The following is a 21,313-nucleotide window of genomic DNA, read 5'->3' on the forward strand; positions in this document are numbered from 1 at the left end:
ACCTTCCCGGGCACACACTCGACCCAATCTTCACCTCCAGCAAGCACATCTCCTTTAACCACGCCACAGCTCTCCATTGGACGGACCACAGCTGCGTTCACTTCAATTACAAAAAGACCACAACCCACAACCTCCCACATCCAGTTCCCCGAAGAAACTGGAACAAAATTACTACCGACCAGCTCTTCACATCGCTCCACCAAAACCCTCCTGCTAAATCACTGGACCCTAACCAAGCAGCCACCAACCTCACACAATGGATCACCCACAGTGCCAACGAATTAGCACCCATGAAAAACCAGCTAATCAAGCAAGGTAGCAAAAAAGCCCCCTGGTTCAACGATGACCTCAAGAAATCCAAGAAGTTCTGTCGCACCCTCGAGAAAACCTGGAGAAAAAACCCCACCACTGACAACCTGACCACCCTCAAGAACGCCACCCGCAAACACCACCAACTGATCCGATCCACCAAGAAATCAGCATTCAAGGATCGACTCGACAACAACGCCCACAACAGCAAGGAACTATTCAACATCGTCAAAGAATTTACCAACCCCACCGCCAGCACCAACGACATCACTCCCTCCCAAGACCTCTGCGACTCCCTAGCCTCATTCTTCCACAACAAAATCGCCGACATACATAACAGCTTTGAAAACCAGTCCGGAGACCAGTCCACTCCACTCACATCAGAACCAAAACCCCCTTCTAACAAGCTTTGTGCCTGGAACCCAATCACCAATGAAGACACCATCTGCCTGATGAACTCCATCCACTCAGGATCGCCAACCGACCCATGCCCCCACCACATCTTCAACAAAGCAGACTCCATCATCGCACCCCATCTCCGAGATATCATCAACTGCTCCCTCAACTCCGCTACCTTCCCGGAAAGCTGGAAACATGCCGAACTCAGCGCCCTTCTGAAGAAACCCACAGCAGACCCCACTGAACTCAAGAACTACCGCCCCATCTCGCTCCTCCCATTCCCTGCCAAAGTCATTGAGAAAGCCGTCAACAATCAACTCGTCGCCTTCCTCGAATCCAACAAATCCCTCGACCCCTCACAGTCCGGTTTCCGAGCCAAACACAGCACCAAAACCGCCCTCATCGCAGCAACTGACGACATTCGTACACTACTGGATAACGGAGAAACAGTTGCCCTTATCCTACTTGACCTCTCCGCAGCCTTCGACACAGTCTGTCATAGCACCCTCATACAACGCCTCAGCAACGTCGGAATACAAGGAAAAGCATTGGACTGGATCATCTCGTTCCTCGCCGGAAGAACCCAGAGAGTCCGCCTCCCCCCTTTTAGATCAGTGGCCACTGAAGTCATCTGTGGCGTACCACAAGGATCTTCACTCAGTCCCACCCTCTTCAACGTATACATGAGTCCCCTCGCATCCATTGCACGCCAACACAACCTCAACATCATCTCATACGCAGACGACACCCAGCTGATCCTCTCCCTTACCAAAGACCCAAACACCGCCAAAACAAACCTTCACGAAGGGATGAAAGAAGTAGCCGAGTGGATGAAGGACAGCCGTCTAAAACTGAACTCAGACAAAACGGAAGTCCTCATTTTAGGATCATCCCCCTCCGCTTGGGACGACTTATGGTGGCCACCGGCCCTAGGAAACGCACCCATACCAACGGACCACACACGTAACCTGGGCTTCATCCTGGACTCCTCCCTCTCAATGACCAGACAAGTCAACGCCATCTCATCATCATGCTTCAACATCCTACGCATGCTCAAAAAAATCTTCCGTTGGATCCACACCGAAACAAGAAAAACGGTCACCCACGCACTGGTCACAAGCCGACTGGATTACGGAAACACCCTTTACGCCGGAACCACAACCAAACTACAGAAAAAACTTCAACGCATCCAAAACGCCTCAGCCAGACTCATACTAGACATCCCTCGCCAAGATCACATTTCCGGTCACCTGAAAGTCCTCCACTGGCTCCCCGTCGATAAGAGAATAACGTTCCGTCTCCTCACCCACGCACACAAAGCCCTCTACGACCTAGGACCCGAATGCCTCAACACGCGACTGTCCTTTTACACCCCCACCCGACAACTACGTTCATCCAATCAAGCCCTAGCCGCAACCCCGCGCATCCATAGATCCACCATGGGGGGTAGATCCTTCTCCTTCCTAGCGCCCAAGACTTGGAACTCTCTCCCCACCCACCTCCGCCTTACTCAGAACCACCTCTCCTTCAGAAAACAACTCAAAACTTGGATATTCGATAAGTAGAGTACTCCCCTCCCTCAAGCGCCTTGAGACCCTCTGGGTGAGTAGTGCGCTATACAAATTTCTGAACTTGAACTTGCTAATCTGCAGTACATTGATAAAGACATCAGTTCTCTTTAGTGCAGTATCTCGTGTGTACTAAATATTCCATCTCTTTCTATTAGAAGTCCCGAGAAACCCCTGTCGCATTAGCTGCGGGCGCAATGGAAACCTGAACATCAGCAGCTGTCACTGCGAGTGCCAACCAGGGTATACCGGCCGCTACTGCCAAGGTGAGTAAGGGTCAGTGGCCTCTGTCAATGTCCATCTTTCAAGTGCCAGGCAAGCATCAGGCGTACCTGAAGGTACTGTGAAGTCCGAGGTGACTTTTTATAGGCCAGGGTTGAAACCCTCTCCATCACATTGTGGAAAGGGTAGGCTTTGTGTGGAGGAGAAGCATAAACTGCTTAGGTATGGCACTGGGGCAGTGCTTAATTTGAGCAGGTGGTGTCCTGTGTTCGGCACTGACAATTACCAGCGATTATGACAGTCTGCCACATGACGGCACTGTCTGACTAATTAAGGTGTGAGCACAACAACACTTGTTTGTTAATTCAATTTACAATGACCAATACCTGCCTCCCAAGCCATTCTTATAGCTTTGGGGGCCTGGAACAGTATGAATTGACCATGCATGAGGATGATGGTTAGTTGTTGTGTTGGCACTGTCATTGGCAGCGCTGGCAGGGGCAAAGGATGGTCCAAGGTGTAGTGTCCTTTTGACGACGGCCTTGGCACCATTTTTTTTTCATAAATTAAGCACTGCACTGGGTGTAGTATGTTTGCTTCAAGAAGCTACTGCCACAGGGCTGGATTAGCAAGAACCCAGAAGAGTTCAAATGTACACCCGTAGGCTTGACTCTGTCTGGATTAAGTCGTATTTTGGAGTTATTTCCTAATAATTCCTAAGTGGTCCTGGGTAGCTTAGACTGTCCCGTAGTGCCAAGAGCGCTCACATTGGATAACCATTTGTAGAGGAAAAATCCCGCCATTTCTGCTTCTCTGAAGGATCTCGCCCTTTTAAATGCCTGCATTTCTACACCTACATTTTACTTAGGTGCACAGTGCTTTAAGAATCAAGCCTACTATAAGGCATTCATTGAGGTGTACCTGTTTGCCGGGACTTCTCTTTTTTTAAGATATAACTCTAGACAGACTGTACTTTGCTCAGTTTCGCTACTTCTAATGCTAATTGAAATGTCAGAATGAAAATGTGCAAGAATACGTTTGCTTATACTAATTAATAATTCAATCGACGGAGAAAGGTTTCTTACATTGCTTGACCCAGGGAATCTCATTCTATTCATGTAGACTCACTCAGCATGTCCTTAGTGAAGGGTGTCATGGTGAGTTATGTAATTTTATATTTTTGAAAGCACTCTTGCCTTCATAGGGTTTTTTCACTCTAGGGGACACTAAGTGAAGGCTAAACTTTACAGAATAACCACGTGTTAGAGGTTCGATTAGAATTTTTTGGGGAGCATAAATCATTTCAAAATTATTTTCCGGCCATTAATTTCAGGGTCATACCGGGACCCTGTTTTATTATTTTAACTTTAATTTCAAATGGCTATATTCAGGTCCAATTGATGTAAATATCGTTTTTTTAATGTTTTATTTATAATGCATTATTATATATTACCATTGTGTGTATTTTTATTATTTCCTATTATTTATTTATTGATGAGGGAAGCCCCCCATTTCTGAACCCTACTCTTACCGATCATTTTTTACCTTTAGCCTTTGTTTTTGTTTTAGCTGTTTCTCAAATTAACCCTTGTCCTTATCCCCTTTTAAATATCTGTCAATTCAGTGATTTCTTTTCTATGTCTGTGTTGTTTTTAGGTCGAGCCTAGGCAGTGCATCCCCTGTCTGCGAGAGATCACCAATTTTCCCAATTACACACACACAATGTACCCACTGAACTTTATGCACTGCTTTTTCCTAACTTTCATTCTTTCGATATGTTGACAGCTGGGTATCACCTTCACACCTTTTCACATACTATCACAATTACAATTGGCACATGGACCATTGCTCTGTGTGCTGTGCTGAGTCCAAAGATTGGATTAGCATTTATTCATAACCCCTTTATAACCACTAACTGAAACTGTGAGAAATTTGGCACTGTGTTCAGCCTGAAATCACAGTTCTAAATCCTTGACAAAACACAACCTGAACTCTTACAGTTAAATAGGAGCGACTCGTTTCACACCACACACTATACATGAGTAATACGTATCGTGTAAAAGCTATAGAAAAACACATCTTGGAAAAAGTAAATACTTTTAGGCACTGCAAGCTTAAGTGACCATGTAATGTGAATAGCTCCCCTCTTCCCAGGCTCAGAGGGCAGTGTCTATTTTTGCTGGCTGTCGCTGGTGGTTGTGAACAAGGTGGGGTGATCACCACCAGGCCCGGCATCGCGACACTACTCTTGGTAAATTATGTTCTGACCAGTTGTTTCAATACTTCTTATTAATGGTCTGGAGTGCTGGTTTGTACTGATGATTTCTCTGATTTTACCACTAGCATTGCCAGTACATATGCACACAGTCTCCCATACCTTGCAAAACACCTATACAGTGTGTCTTTACAAATTCAAAAGCACTCTATTTACAAACGTAGGCCACGTTTGTTAGCTATTGGATCCGCTAATGGGAGCCAATATTATTTTAGTGCCTGGACCTGTGTTCTGTCCCAGTCCGACTGTGCTCCCAACTGTTTATTATGCAAATTCACTGTAAACTTGCACTTGTTCAGGAGGACACTATCAGCCCAGGTGGACGAATGCCATATAAACAGTCTTTTTATTTTTTTATTGTTACTCAATGTCGTCATTGCTCTTCTGTCCTTCCTTCCATCATTTTTGTAAAGCGCTCTGATATCCTTCGGGATCTTGTTCGCGCTATATAAAACTTTATAAATAAATAAATAAAATAAGTGCACTTTGAAAGACTGCTTCGTGGCTCAGTGAGGCGAACACCTTAGACCGAAAAATGTGGTGATTTACAACTCACCAGCTGTAGTGTGCAGGCTCAGGGCCTGATTTAGATCTTGGCAGATGCACAACGCAGTGGTTATTCGGGTTACGATGTAAGGTCTAGTGTCAAAGATGCTTTGCACAGAGGCAGTTCCAAGCAGCAGTGGTTCTAATGTGAGGCACCAAGGTGATGCATTGCGCTGCGTTGCTTCTGCTTGGACCACAGCTGGGCCGGCACTAGACTGTTCCTTGTGTTTTTAAGGATCTCTTCCAGGGGATACTCATTAATAGTCATAAGCACTGAATTATCTCCGCCCATGAGCGGGGACCCGGAACACAAAACAATATACATATATATGTGTAAATATAACCAAAAGTACAAAGTACTAAGTAATTATACACATATACATGTATAATAACATAATATGCAGCCTAACCTTAACACATAGGCTAATCAAACCAAAACCTTACACGTTCTGAAGCATGAAAATATGCTGTATATAAATGCAATAAACAGGCATGAGCCTAAAATGCATTTCATAGCCATGAAAAACCTTTTATTTTCATCAAAGAACCTGTAGTAAACAGTTATTAGCCTAAAAGGGCTGCATATGAAAAAATGTCTGTGTACAGAAAATCAGACTGGCACCCTGCCTTTAAGGCCCCAGAGAATCTGCACACTTTGCCTTTAAGGCCTCCAGGAGAACTCTGTTCCCATCATGCCCCACAGGTGACAGTTAGGTCAGTTCTTTTTTCCGGCTTGTTCTGTGAGGAACCTGGAACTTGAGCTCTGCTCTTTTGAAGTATTTTCTGTCAGAAATTGGTTTTTCTTGCCTTTTCTTGACAAAATATATCTTTGGTGGTGGGTTGTTACCCTTTCCTGACTAAGCTGTTGGTGTTTTTTAGTCAGAATGCCACCTTTATTTTACAAATGTCCTTCCTGTGGGAAGAAGATGTCGAAAACTGACCCACACTCTGTTTGTGTGGTGTGTCTTCCAGCTTCTCATAAGGTGGAAGAATGTTATCACTGCCTCAATCTTTCAAATAGAACTTTAAAAGAAAGAGAGAAAATGAGGTTGCTGGGCCTTCTGGAGAGAGAAAACCGTGGTGAGAAGAGTTCTAAAGGCCTATTATCATCTGCCAGGCCTTCTTCTCAGCCCAAACGTCGAAGATCAGCGTCTCCTGAAGGTAGAACTAAGAAGCATCGACTCCAGGGAGCGTCACCGTCAAAAAAGGTGTGCTCGACGTCGAGAAGATCGCCGTCGACGTCGAAGAGAGCTCCATCGACGTCGAGGACATCGCCGGTGAGGCAGTCGCCGTCGAAATCCTTGTCGATGTCGAGGCATTTGGTGTCGATTGCAGTAAGGACGACGTCGGGAGTGCAATGTCCGACGTCGAAGGATCGTGTGTCGACGTTGAAGGAAAAAGGTTCGCCGTCGAAGGATAAAGGGTCGACGTCGAAGGATAAAGGGTCGACGTCGAAGGATAAAGGGTCGACGTCGAGGAAGAGTCATCGGTCGACGTCGAGAGGGAGACATACGTCGTCGAGGAAAAGATCGACGTCGAGAGAGATGACGTCGAGGGATTCGACGTCGAGACCTAAAAAGAGAAGGTCAAGGTCTCCATCGCGACGTAAGTCGACGTCGAAGCATGCTTCGGGCTCGAAGCATGGAGTGTCTAGGTCTCCCCCATCTGTGCATAGGTCGGAGTCGAGACTATCAAGACCAGCCTCTCGGACCTCAATTAGGTCTTTGTCGAGGTCAGAAATAAGTCCCGAACCTGGAGTGGAAGGTTCCCCGCATGATCAGCAAGACAACAGATCTGCAGTGGGGCAAGGGATAGTGCACCAGGACTCTTCTGTGGTGGCTCATTCGGGCTCGTCCTCAGGGCAGGTGCCAGATGACAGACAGTTGGTGCCCAGACAGCGGACCCCATCTGGTTCATTGGTCTCTGAACACAGTGCAGCGTCGAGAGCTTCGAAGTCTTCCGCAGAGCTGAATATTGTGCAGGTGTCACCTGAGGCTTCACCTGAGCATACAGAGCGGCCTATTAACTTGTCACCGAGGTGGTTGGAAAGTTTAAGGCACTGGAAGATGCGTCCGATAATGGGGGAGAGAACTCCGGTCCCTCGGAAGGAACTGCATAGAAGATCACGCTCAAGATCCTTAGTGAGAGAGAAATCTCGTTCAAGGGAGCGTAGGAGGCAACGATCGGCAACTCCTCAAAGAAGACGTAGAACTCCTACTCCATCTTCTACATCATCTTCGTCCTCTTCAAGATCTTCATATAGGGACTATTCTCCGACTATATCTTCTACTCCTCCTTCCAGGGTGTCTCCAGTAGACGATTTAAGCACATTTAATGATGTGTTATGTCGTGGAGCGAGTAAATTCAGCATCAAAATGGCAGTTCCCCAGGTAGCAACCTCAGTCATCTTCGAAACCTTACATCACAAGACGACTGGCAGGCCTCTCCTACCGTTAGTGCCCGGATTGATTGAACCAGCAATGAGGACATTCCTAACTCCGGCCACGGTGGGTTCAGGTCCTTCTAGGATTGCGAAAAAATACAAGGCTCCAGAGGAAGACCCAATGTTTTTGCGGTCTGACCCACCACCAGACTCCCTGATTGTAGCGGCAGTCAGAAAGGCGCATTCGGCAGCATCTACCTCTTCTGCTCCACCTGAAAAGGACAGTAAGAGTATGGATTCCCTGGGGCGAAGGATGTGCAATACCTCAGGATCGGTCATGCGAGTGGCCAGTGCGTCTGCTCTATTGGGCCGCTATGACCGTCTGCTCTGGGACTCAGTGGCTCGTTTTGCAGATAAACTCCCTAAAGAGGATCAGAAAGACTTCCTGGAAATAGTGGAGGAAGGAGGTTTGGTGGCTAACCAGAGCATTAGCGCGGCGGCTGATGCTGCGGACTTGTCGGCTCATGGCTATGCACACGGTGTTTGCGCAAGACGTACAGCCTGGCTTCGCCTTACGGGGCTAAAGCCGGAGGCACAGAGGAAAATGGTCAATTTACCTTTTAATGGATCAACTCTGTTTGGATCTCATGCAGACGACGAGATGTCTAAGATGAAGGTGGAGTTGGACACTCTTAAGGCCGTAGGCCTTGAGAAGAAAAAAGAATTTAAACGTCGGGGTACTTTTCGTCCCTATGACAAGAGATCTTTTCAACAAAGGAGTCAACAAACGAATTGGTCTTCGCAAAATCAAGGCCAGAATCAACAAAGATCGCAATTCCAGCAGAGGCGGCCTGGACGAGGCAGAGGCAATGGAAATAGGCAGCAGTCATCAGCTGCCAAGCAGCCTCAGAAACAATGAATGGATGCTTCCTCTACAACCGTGTCCCACTCCGGTTGGAGGAAGTATTGTGCGTTATCTGGACGAGTGGAAACAGATCACGAAGGACAGATGGGTGCTGGATGTCATTCAGAACGGGTACCTTTTGAGGTTCAAGAAGGCACCCACTCTCATGCGCCCTCTAAAGATGGGACAGTGGAATATAAAGCGCTTGCAACAGGAGGCGAACGTTCTCCTGAAGAAGAAGGCCATAGAACCAGTCCCTTTCCAGCAGAGAGGTCAAGGCCTGTACTCTCGATTCTTTCTTGTGCAGAAAAAAGGTCCAGTCACAGAGTTCAGACCCATTCTGGATTTGAGGCGACTGAACAAATTCATTCAGAAGGAGAGATTCCGAATGCTGGCTCTTCACCAGATCTTCCCTCAATTACACCAAGGGGATTGGATGTGCTCCATCGATCTAAAGGACGCTTATTTTCATATTCCGGTATCCAGAAAACATCGCAAATTTCTCAGGTTTCAAGTGGCGGCTCGTCATTATCAGTACGCAGTGCTCCCTTTTGGCCTGAGATCAGCCCCCAGGACTTTTTCAAAATGTATGGCTGTAGTGGCGGCTTGTCTTCGAAAGAGTCGGATTTTCATATATCCGTACTTAGACGACTGGCTTCTGAAGAGTTCATCCCCATCGCTTCTAGAGGAACATCTTTCGATTTGTCTTCAGCTCATGTACAAGTTGGGTCTGCAAGTCAACTACAAGAAGTCGATAATGAACCCCACCCAGAAGATCCACTACCTGGGTGCTCAGCTGGATACAGAAGTAGAAAACGTGTGTCCTTCGGAGGAGAGGTGGTCATCCATCAGAGCGAAGTGTCTGCTTCTCCTTCAAACTGCACGTCCGACAGTTCGGCAAGTGTCCTCTCTCCTGGGCTCAATGGCGTCGTGCATTTTCATCGTACCAAACGCACGTTTGCAGATGCGTCCTCTACAACAGTGTCTGGAAGATCAATGGCAACAGAGGACGGGATGCTGGGAGGACCGGATTTATCTCCAACAGTCTGCAAAAGATTCCATCCGGTGGTGGATGAAGAAGGTGCACGTGATGAAGGGAGTTCCTTTTCATCAGGACCCACCAACGCAGACTCTGATAACAGATGCTTCTCTCCAAGGCTGGGGGGCGCATATGGGCCCTCTGCAGGTACAAGGGCAATGGTCAGACTTCGAGAAAGGATATCACATCAATCTTCTCGAGCTCAGAGCGGTCCATCTTGCTCTCAAGTCCCTGGCGCCATCGCTACAGACTCGGTCCCTCCTGGTACAAACAGACAATACAACTACAATGTATTACTTAAACAAGCAGGGGGGTACCAGATCCAGGACTCTTTCCATAGAAGCCCAGACCATCTGGCATTGGTTACTGGCGCGAGACCTGTCCATAACAGCAATTCACCTGCCGGGGAGTCTCAACACACAGGCGGACGACCTCAGCAGAGACTTCGTCGAAGCGCACGACTGGGTTCTCAACGAAGACGTCGCGCACAGCATTTTCCAGGATTGGGGAACGCCAGACATAGATCTGTTCGCAGACGCGGCAAACGCAAAATGCCCCGTCTTCGCGTCCAGGTTCTACCAGAAAGGGTCTCAAGGGAATGCCCTTTTGATAGATTGGTGTCAAAATTTGCTGTACGCCTTCCCACCGACACCGTTGATACCAGCAGTGATCAATCGGCTGTACAAGACTCACTCCAGAATGATACTGATTTGCCCAGAGTGGCCACGCCAGTGTTGGTTCCCAGATCTCCTCCAGTTGTCAATAACACCGCACAGGAGATTGCCGTGTCGCCCGGATCTTCTGTCCAAGCAGAAGGGGCAAGTGTTTCATCCCAATCTGCCCTCCCTGCGCTTGGCAGCATGGCTCCTGAAGTCATCCAGTACGGGCACTTACAGCTGAATCCGGAGTGTATGAACATCCTTAAGGAAGCAAAGCGGCCTTCTACGAGACAATCCTACGGATTTAAGTGGAAACGCTTTTACCTTTGGTGTCAGAGTAAGGGGCTGGACCCTATTCATGGTCAGGAAAAGGTGGTCTTGCCTTATCTTCTTTACCTTGCTGAATCTGGTTTGCAGTTCAATTCCATCAAAGTCCATCTTGCTGCAATAACTGCTTATAGAAAATCGCCAACACAGATATCTTTCTTTAAAATGCCTGTGGTGAAGGATTTTCTAGAGGGGTTAAGAAAGGTTTATCCTCCAGTCAGGTCTCCGTCTCCACCTTGGGAGCTTAATGTGGTATTGACTAAATTAATGGGTCCCCCATTTGAGCCGATACATAAAGCGTCTTTGCAACACCTGACGTGGAAAGTAGCGTTCCTGGTGGCCATCACTTCTGCTCGTAGAGTGAGCGAAATCCAGGCTTTGTGTTGCAATGAACCATACACAGTTTTTCATGGAAACAGAGTGGTGCTCAGGACTCATCCTGCTTTCCTACCTAAGGTGGTGTCGGATTTTCATATTAACCAATCCATAACATTGCCTACTTTCTTTCCGAACCCTTCAAGTCCGGCAGAACGGACTTTACATTCATTAGATCTAAAAAGGGTTTTGAAATTTTACTTAGATAAAACTAAGTCTTTGAGACAGACGGACCGTCTGTTTGTGAACTATGGTCCTACAAATACTGGGTTGGCAGCATCCAAGAGATCCATTTCTAGGTGGATAGTGTCATGCATCTTACTGGCTTATCAGCTAGCCCACAAGTCTTTACCAGGTAGACCTAGGGCTCATTCTACGAGGGGAAAAGCTTCTACCACAGCTCTCCTTAGGAATGTGGCTATGTCAGAGATATGTAAAGCAGCTACTTGGCGTTCAGTTCATACGTTTACACGCCATTACTGTTTGGATTCTGATGCTCAGACTGATGCACAAGTGGGACAAGCATCACTCAGAAATTTGTTTGCTAATACTAGTTAAACACTGTGATTTTAAAGTATGACTATGCTTTAATCTGTTCGCCCGCTTCTGTGGGTATGAGCTTGCTACTCTATTCAGTGCTTATGACTATTAATGAGTATCCCCTGGAAGAGAAGGATTAGTTACTTACCTGTAATCCTAGTTCTCTTCCAGGGGTATACTCATTAAAGTCATAAGCACCCTCCCGCCTCCCCGGGCGAGCAGTAGCATTAAGGTTTAAAAGTTTCAATATGTTTAAGTGCAGATTCCTGCTTAAGTTTACTGTACCGTACAAAAGAACTGACCTAACTGTCACCTGTGGGGCATGATGGGAACAGAGTTCTCCTGGAGGCCTTAAAGGCAAAGTGTGCAGATTCTCTGGGGCCTTAAAGGCAGGGTGCCAGTCTGATTTTCTGTACACAGACATTTTTTCATATGCAGCCCTTTTAGGCTAATAACTGTTTACTACAGGTTCTTTGATGAAAATAAAAGGTTTTTCATGGCTATGAAATGCATTTTAGGCTCATGCCTGTTTATTGCATTTATATACAGCATATTTTCATGCTTCAGAACGTGTAAGGTTTTGGTTTGATTAGCCTATGTGTTAAGGTTAGGCTGCATATTATGTTATTATACATGTATATGTGTATAATTACTTAGTACTTTGTACTTTTGGTTATATTTACACATATATATGTATATTGTTTTGTGTTCCGGGTCCCCGCTCATGGGCGGAGATAATTCAGTGCTTATGACTTTAATGAGTATACCCCTGGAAGAGAACTAGGATTACAGGTAAGTAACTAATCCTTCTCCTCAATTCTACTCCATTGTTCTAAGGTTTTACTCAGTTTCCATGCTTTTTACTTCCTTTTCTAACTCGCTTATTTCTATTTTCTAACTTTTTATGTGTTTTATGGTCATATTGAATTAGGATTTATAGCATGTATTGCAACTGAAGCATGCCATGATACCATAACTCCATTTGTGCATGTTATAAAAAGTATTGTAAAGTACTCTGATATCCTTCGGGATCAAGTTTGCGCTATATAAAACTTTATAAATCTTTTTTTTTTTTAAATGCTGTATTCACTCTGTGGGCTTCCAGACTGCCCAGTGCCTTTTCCTTGGTCACTTCAATTGTCCAACAAAAAGGCTTGCTTGCTAGTGGTTAATCCTTCTTCTTTGTCGCTCCTTATTGTCATTTGTGTCCTCCCTCGGAGCAGTGTCCAACTTCTGTATCATTACACTATCATCTTCATGTGTTTTTTGGTAACTCCTTATTTCTTTCACTCGCCGATCCCAGTTCGTTGTAGTCTATAGCCGCACAGGTCTCTGGTTACTGGCTTGACGGCCAAGTAGAGAGGCATCTTTTCACTTTGATCATGACATCAGTATGCCTGCTGCTTCTGGAGGTTGTGCGTCTTTCGTTTGTAAACACAGCGCCCGCTTTCCTATATGTGTGTTTCAGGTTTTCTAGCAACGACATCAGTACAGAAATCATCTTGTCCTTTAACGCTACCATTCCTTTTCACTCTTCTTCACTCTTCTTCACTCTTCTTCTACACTTCCTAAGCAACTGGCCTGTCCAATCCTCAGAGCGGCCCCTGTCACACCGGCCCTGCCCTGTCACATGATCATTAAGCAGACTTTACAGTTCCGTGCTGAGTGAGAAAGATGTGAACACCCTACGCGCACACCTCCATGCGACTGTAATCTAGTTATTCTTCCCTTCATTTGCAGTAGTGGTAGCAGAGATGTTTTTATTCCAATACCGTGATAAAAACGAAAGGGCAGCACAACTGGCGGACCACTCAATCTCTTCACTGATGCACTGCTGGCTGTAAGCATGGCAGTAAACATGGCATAGATGTGAGCAGAATGTGCTCCTGAACGTTCACTTAATGGACTGCATGTGTACCCCTTGAGATGTACACACACTGCTCCTGAGATACAGGGAAATGCTCACAGAAACACGTCTGCACACAGATATATATTCACTATGTATGTGCCTTAGATGTATACACACGCTGATACCCGAAGTACACACTGGCCCATCTGCTTTACCCAGCTAGTGGGCGTACACTCTGTGCCCCCTGAAGTATTCACACTCTCTGCCACTTGACGTGTACATGGTCTATCTCCTGAAACACACATGGAAAATGCACATTGACAAACTTATTTCTCTGAATTATACACATACTGTATTCTTCTGAAATATCTTCTACGTGTGCCTCTTGAAGTATACACGCAGCCAGTTCCTCTCAAGTATACAAACGTTGTCCCTCAAGTAAACATAATAGCTGCTCTCTGAGGTTGTGTACTGACCAGTGTGGATGAGGCGCTCAACCACATTTACATTGCACACAGTGTCCTCAGAATGTTGTGTGGTGGTGGGTGTCTTCTGCCACAGGAGGTTCACTTCTTTGACACAGCGCCTGGTGATTCCAGAACAGCACTCGATGTGCCAGTGCTGCTCTGGAATGTTCTATCCACCATGCCAGTGTATATTTGTAGCATGTGTTGGTCCTAAATACATATGTTTAGCATTATCCTGCCATCTAGTTTTGTCTCGGACAATTAAAAGTTGTATTTCTTTGAAGAAGTTGTCGAGTCACGAGATATAGTGACTCCTCCTCCGGTGTGTATTGCGCATGTTGCTTGACTTCTTTATTAGATTTTTTCCACCACCAGGTTTGGACGTTGATATAGCAGCTCCGGGACCGAAGCTTCACTTCTCACCAAGGCCTTTGCAGGCGCTTGGATTTTTCTCTCCAGTCCAACACATTTCTGATCCGAACAATAGCTTTTAGGCATGATGTCTTCCTTTATAGCCATAGTACTACACGCCTGTCTACATATGCGTCCCCTTCAATGCACTCTGAAATCTCAGTAGTCTCAAGTGGAAGGCATCTACAGGATCTAGTGTGTGTATGGCCACCAACTCATTTTTTCCTGCAGTGGTGGAATAACAACAACTTGTTGCTAGGCTGGCCCTACAAAGCCCCAATTCCTCAAATCACAATTACCACAGATGCATCCCTTCCCGGGATGACGAGCACATATGCAGGATCAAAGTTCACGGTCTAGACTCTAGAGACAATAGCTCAACACATCTTCATATCAGTCATCTACTGCTATTAGCAATTCAGCTAGCACTCAAAGCTTTTCGCAATCGCCTACACCAGAACGTATTGCTAATACGAACAGACAATATGGCTGCAATGCATTGTATTAAAATACAGGAGGGGGACACATTCCTCACAGCTATCCCTCCTATCAGAGTGCATCTGGTTCAGGGAAATCTATCACAAAATCCACATCTAACAGAATACCTACCAGGGGTGGACAACAACTTTGCAGGTCTGCTCATCAGGACACATCAGCAGATGCACGAGTGGGAGATCAGTGTGTCAATACTCCACTCTTATGTCAAAAGATCGGGCACGCCAGACATACACTTGATTGCCACTCATCTCAACGCCAAATGCAAAAACTTCACCTCCAGGTTCCGCCACCCCAATCCAAGGGCAATGCCCTATGGATGAATTGTTCAGGAGTATTTGCTCACACTTTTCCTCCTCTCACACTTATTCCATATGTAGTTCAAAAGTTAACACAAACATCTGTAATGCTAATCCTAATAGCCACAACATGGGTGTGGCAGACATGGTTCATAACCCTGCTGCAACTGTCTTTAGTGCACACAAGAAATTGCCTCTTTGGCCACACCTACTAACTAAAGATCAAGGAAGAGTGATGCACCCTAATCCCAAACAACGCAATCTAGTGATGTGGCTCCTGAAATCCTAAAATTTGGGCATTTAAAATGACCACACAAATGTATAGATATCCTTAAACAAGCTAATAGGCCTACTACTAAAGCATGTTACACTGCAAAATAGAATCGATTTGCACATTTCTGTACAATAAACAAATTGAGCCTTTAGCACCTACAGTATAAGAGATTATAGGATATCTTTTCCATCTGCAGCAGGCAGGGCTTGCCTACACATTTATCAGTTTACACTTAGCAGCACTAGCTGCCTACATGCAAACCAGGGAATGTATGTCCCTGTTTAAAATACCAGTATTCAAAGCATTCATGGAAAGACTAAAAAGAGTTATCCCACCTTCCACTCCACCGGCCCCAGCCTGGAACTTGAACATTGCCGTTACGAGGCTTATGGGGCCTCCTTTTGAACCACTTCACTCGTGTCAACCCTAATATCTAACTTGGAAAGTTGCCTTACTTGTGGCAGTCACTTCTCTCTGAAGGATAAGGGAATTAAAGGCCATCGTCTGCAGAAATCTTTCTTTAACATGTACCCCAAAAATTAATTCTGTGAACTAATCCAAAATGTGTACCTAAGTGGTCTCAACCTTTCACACAAGTCAGACCATACAGCTACCAGTGTTTTTTTAGTAAACCAAACAAAGTAGCTAAGCGGGCCCTACTTAAATTAGATGTTAAAAGGGACATCATGTCTACATTGACAGAAAAAAATCTTTTCGAAAGACACAACAGCTTTTTGCTGCTTTTAACAAATCTCAAAAGGGGGCGCCAATATCCAAAGTAGGAATTGCTAGATAGATAGTCGGATGCGTTCAGACATGTTATCAAAAAGCCAAAAGGGTGCTTAGAATACCACCAAGGGCTCATTCAACACGTAAACACGGAGCCACTATGGCTTTTCTAGGAATATCCCTATAGAGGATATTTGTAAAGCAGCAACATGGAATAACCCACATAATTTACAAAATACTACTGTATTGTTGTTTTTAAACCATCAACATGCAAGAGTGGGTCAAGCTGTACTTAAAGCATGATTTCAAACAAGTACTTCAACCAATCGCTTGCCACCACAAAAGAGAGAACTGCTTTACATTTGATGCTAAGCATATGTATCTACTGCCAACACGTGCCACGAATGGAATATGTCATGTACCCTGTAAGCATCTATTCGAAGCGTGTAGTGCTGTAGATTCATATGGACCCACCCTCTTCCCGGTAAGCTTTTAGTTGCATTACTTCATAATATTTTGAAACCAAATTTACACATTCACAATTATACGCATTGCACTGTCACTTTATTGCTCCTTTTTAGGTCGAGCAGACCTACATTCAATGCGTAAGCATTGATGGTTTCTGCTTTAGACCTATTGTCACCCGTATTTAGGAATGAAGACACGAGTCAGACGCGCGCTTTTGCAGTCTCAGTTTTGACCGCGGGAGTGCGCGTCTGAGCCGCGCTTGCGCAGACAAACTCACAGCCCCTGCTTTCGCTTCGCTCGCATACATTAACGGCGCATACACACACACAGACACAGCCAGCCCCCACCCCTCTGCATGCACGCACACACACACACACAGGCGTGCGCAGGCACACACATACAGGCACACAGCCCCCCCCTTACCTCACCGGAGTCGGACTCGGGCTCGCACCATCTGCCAAGGGAGCCCCGCAGAGCACTCGAGCTCCTCTGCCACTCTACCAAGAAGCGGAGCTCTCCCCATAGGCATGGGGGCCCCGCAGTCTCCCCGCTGGTCTTCACCCGGGCCCCCTCCTGGGACCCGGGACTTCATGTGGCACTTCTCTTCTCCGGGCTCGTGCTCCGACCTCAAAACGAAACTGAAGAGTGGCGCGCATGCGCAGACAGCCCCCGCCCTCCCACTCCTCACAGGCCGGCGAAGAGCTGATGGCAGCGCAGGACTGGTTCAAGTATTTTATTGATTTTTTTAAAAGAAATATATTCAGAGGCCAAATAGAATAAATATATCATTTGAGTATATATACAAAACTGATTGTTCGCTAGAAATCTCTGATTATTCGTGCATCACACGATTATTTGTAGCTCTTTACCACTTCTTTTGCCAGCACACCCCATATTATTTCCTCACCAGAAGATAACGTGTGGTCTGGTTTTGTCTGCTAGCTTCCTTTAATGCCCCAAGTTGCATGCTCCAATAAATGAAAGACATCCAACCAAAGTACGTGTAGAAAACAGTCGTAGGTGCGCATCATATCCAAATAGCTACTTGACATTATCTCTACGCTCATTCCTCTGAAAACACTTGGGCGATTAATGCTCATCCAACTCACTAATTGCCTATCATCATAACCTACCAAATCAACTTCAATCTGTTTTGGCCAACTGTGTTAAACCGAGATGGCGACTGCGCAAGCATCTGTCCACCACCACCTCACGTCTCATCCTCCTTAACCTCTCTCTAGTTTTTGGAAAAGTGTACATCACACCATCCTTGCCACTTACTTAAGGCATTCTTCGCACAGAGTTAAAATGAAGTACCATTTAAACTGCTGTTTCACCACCCCTGGCTGTTTATCACTGCCCTAGTTCCCTCCCTACCATTTGCCAAGAATCGGCCCCTAAGTCTCTCCTATTCTCATTTTGCACCGTGAACCATGTTATTTTGTGCATTCTCTTTTTAATTCCTTAATGATGACACACAGATCTTTTTCTCTGTATCTCCCACCTCCAAAAGAAACTCTTGGATTGCCTTGTAGCAATTAAACACTGGGCAGATCAAAATCAAAATTCTTGTCTTCTCCGATCCCTCAACGTAGCACTGCTTATTCCTCAACTCCCAATTATATTTGTAAATCCCCATAAGGCCTGCATACTCTGTGTACAATGGTTGACCTCGTTCACACAAGTCCATCTAACCTTCTTTGCCAAACCTCCCAGATTCAAATTTCTTAGCACCTCCTTTTCATGAAAGTAAACGACTAATGATGCGCAAGGAAGGCTCATGTGACAACAGGCTACCAGATCTGCCACAGCACTCCTTCTCCACAAGAATATTGTTCATTCGCTCCAGAGACAGGCCCAAGCCAAACTAGATGACCCTTTGCCAACACACTCACTACACATTTATGGCACACACACACACACACACACACTGCGCTGCCTCACACACACACTGCGCTGCCTCACACACACACTGCGCTGCCACATAATTACAATGCACTCAATGCAACATACACTACAAATACAGCTCAGTGCGCATAATTACACCCCACATAATTACACTCCACTGAATGCAACACACACTCCACACAATACCACTCAGTGCCACATAATTATATGCTACATAATTACACAGGCACTCAATGCAACATACAACCCAAACAATACCACTCAGTGCCACAAAATTACATGCCACACAATTACACTCTACTGAATACAACATACACTCCACACAATACCACTCAGTGCCACATAATTACATGCTACATAATTACACTGTGCTCAATGCAACATACACTCCAAATACCACTCAGTGCCACATATTTACACGCCGCATAATTACACTGCACTCAATCCGACATACACTCCAAATACCACTCAGTGCCACATAATTACACAGCATATAATTACACTACACTGAATGCAACATACACTCCAAATACCACTCAGTGCCATATAATTACACAGCACATATTTACACTGCACTCCATGCACCATACACTCCAAATACCACTGAGTGCCACACAATACACACCACATAATTACATTGCACTCAATGCAACATTCACTCCAAATACCACTCAGTGCCACATAATTACTCTACTGAATACAACATACATTCCCCATATTACCACTCAATGCCACATAATTACACGCCATATAATTACTATTCTCAATGCAACGTAAATACACTCCACATAATACCACTCAGTGCCATATAATTACACACCTCATACTTACACTACTCAATGCAACATAAATATACTCCATCTATCGCACTCACTCACTCTATCTATCGCCATCACTCTGCCTATCTATCTATCGCCCTCCCTCTATCTATCTATCGCTTCGCCACAGCATCACTCAGCACCACCACAACATCACTCATGGGAAATACAACATCACTAGACGCTACCATAGCATCACTGAACGCCACAGCATCACTCATCGCCACCACAACATCACTCAGCACCACCACAACATCACTCAGCACCACCACAGCATCAATCTGTGCAACGATTCAACAACTGGTTCAAATATGTTCTCTCAATGTTTCAAGCTTTATTACAAATGTCACAAAAAGATGTTAATATTTCACTTCTGTTCTTGGATTTTCGTCACAATAAAATACAATTAACGTAATCTTCCCAAAAATTATTTACAAAAGTTTAAGCTATTGGCATTATAAATGGCAATATCTTTTATTTAAGTATTAAATATAAAAAATGTAAAAGCCATTGTTATTTGTAATATCAATACATCTAAGTCACGTAAATACAACACATATTGCATTACAAATGCTATAGGTGTCACATTTGCGAAAGTTAAAACTATTAGCATTGTAAATGACAAAGCTATTAAGTTCTCTATTTTCAAAACTAACACATAAATAAAAACTGTGTAATTTACAATACCAATAGCTCAAACTTTCCAAATGCGAGACTTATTGCATTGCAATTGCTTGTTCTAATGCTCATCCAATGAGCCAAAAACAATCTAACAAAGGAGCCAAGCAACATGCGCATTACACACCGGAGGAGGAGTCACTATACCTCGTGACTCCAGATTTTTTCGAAAAAACAAGTTGTAATCACCCGAGCCCAACACTTGATGGCAGGATAATGCTAAGCATATGAATCTACAGCCCTGCATGCTACAAGTAGATGCTTACAAAGTAAGTAACCTATCCCTTTGATTGCAGTGTCACAAGAGCTCCTCACTGTACCAACACACGTGCCGGTGGAGGTCAGGCTGTGTGCCACAGTGCAGTGTCCCGCCGCTTTACACCACAGCTGAGCTGGAACCCTCTTTCTCTTCAAACTACCCTCCCATCCAACAGTAACTCGTCCCCTCTTTCTGTCTCCGCTGAACAGCTGACATTAAAGGCCAAGTCATAATTCCTGACTTCATGGGTACAATATTACATAAATATTCCCGTGGAATTGGATGACTTGTAGTCTGTTATTTAGACACTAGGCCATAACTTGATTTCCATAATCTATTTGTGATACCGCAAAGGCAGCCCCGACATACAGTGTCAATCTGTGGTGAGATTTTTTCCCATAGTTTCATATCTGCCCCTCCTTGTTCTCTAAGTTGTAGATCTGCATTGATCTTGTGGTCCTGATTTCTGTATGCCCTAAATGGCCCAGGACGTTCACCTTTTAGGTTAGGACATAATGTAGAGTTCTATGGATCCACCGTCCCTCAAGCAAACAAGATGGCTGACTCGTAGTTGAGTTTTGGCCAGCAGTTCTCAGCTCTCTCCTCCACCTCCCACATGCATTATTTTAAACCTGCCCGACGCCCAACCTGTCTTCAGCTTGAGGAGGATTCAGTTGCCACATGCATACATATAAAAGTGGAGTTCAAAGGAGCAAATTAGATTAGCCAACTGAGCGATGTTGACATTGAAATGGTATGGTGAAAGCAGAGACCCTTGTGAAACACCTCATGTTAGTTTGCAGATTTATGATACAAAAAAAAGGGCTTGGTTACCCTTTGGCGCTTTCACTTAAGGACGCATGGAACTATTGGTGTGCAGTCGCTGTGATTTCCCATACTCCGCGCTATGTATGTGTGTCCATAAGCTAGACCACTGACTTACACCGCAACATGGATTCAGGACCTCCATAATTTAACAATCGTCAGCCATGACACAGAAACGCACACTGTTCAGAGAGACAGCGGTGGGACTGGTGGTGCAGGATCTGAATTCAACTTTTGGGAGGGGCTGAGGGGACTGTAAAACTTTTTTCTAGTTGTTAACGCCAGTA

General features: G+C 45.2%; 1 protein-coding gene across 1 annotated transcript in view; it reads left to right on the top strand.

Annotated features, from left to right (window-relative positions):
• The window catches only part of LOC147677619 (C-type lectin domain family 18 member A-like), a 226,248-nt gene that overhangs the window by 125,040 nt on the left and 79,895 nt on the right, over nt 1-21,313 (top strand). The window contains exon 6 of the mRNA XM_086945571.1: nt 2,435-2,542. Coding sequence (XP_086801697.1) covers nt 2,435-2,542 — 108 coding nt within the window. The remainder of the gene's footprint in view (nt 1-2,434; nt 2,543-21,313) is intronic.

Source organism: Lissotriton vulgaris, chromosome 12 (genome assembly GCF_964263255.1).
Source record: "Lissotriton vulgaris chromosome 12, aLisVul1.2, whole genome shotgun sequence".
Classification (NCBI taxonomy): domain Eukaryota; kingdom Metazoa; phylum Chordata; class Amphibia; order Caudata; family Salamandridae; genus Lissotriton; species Lissotriton vulgaris.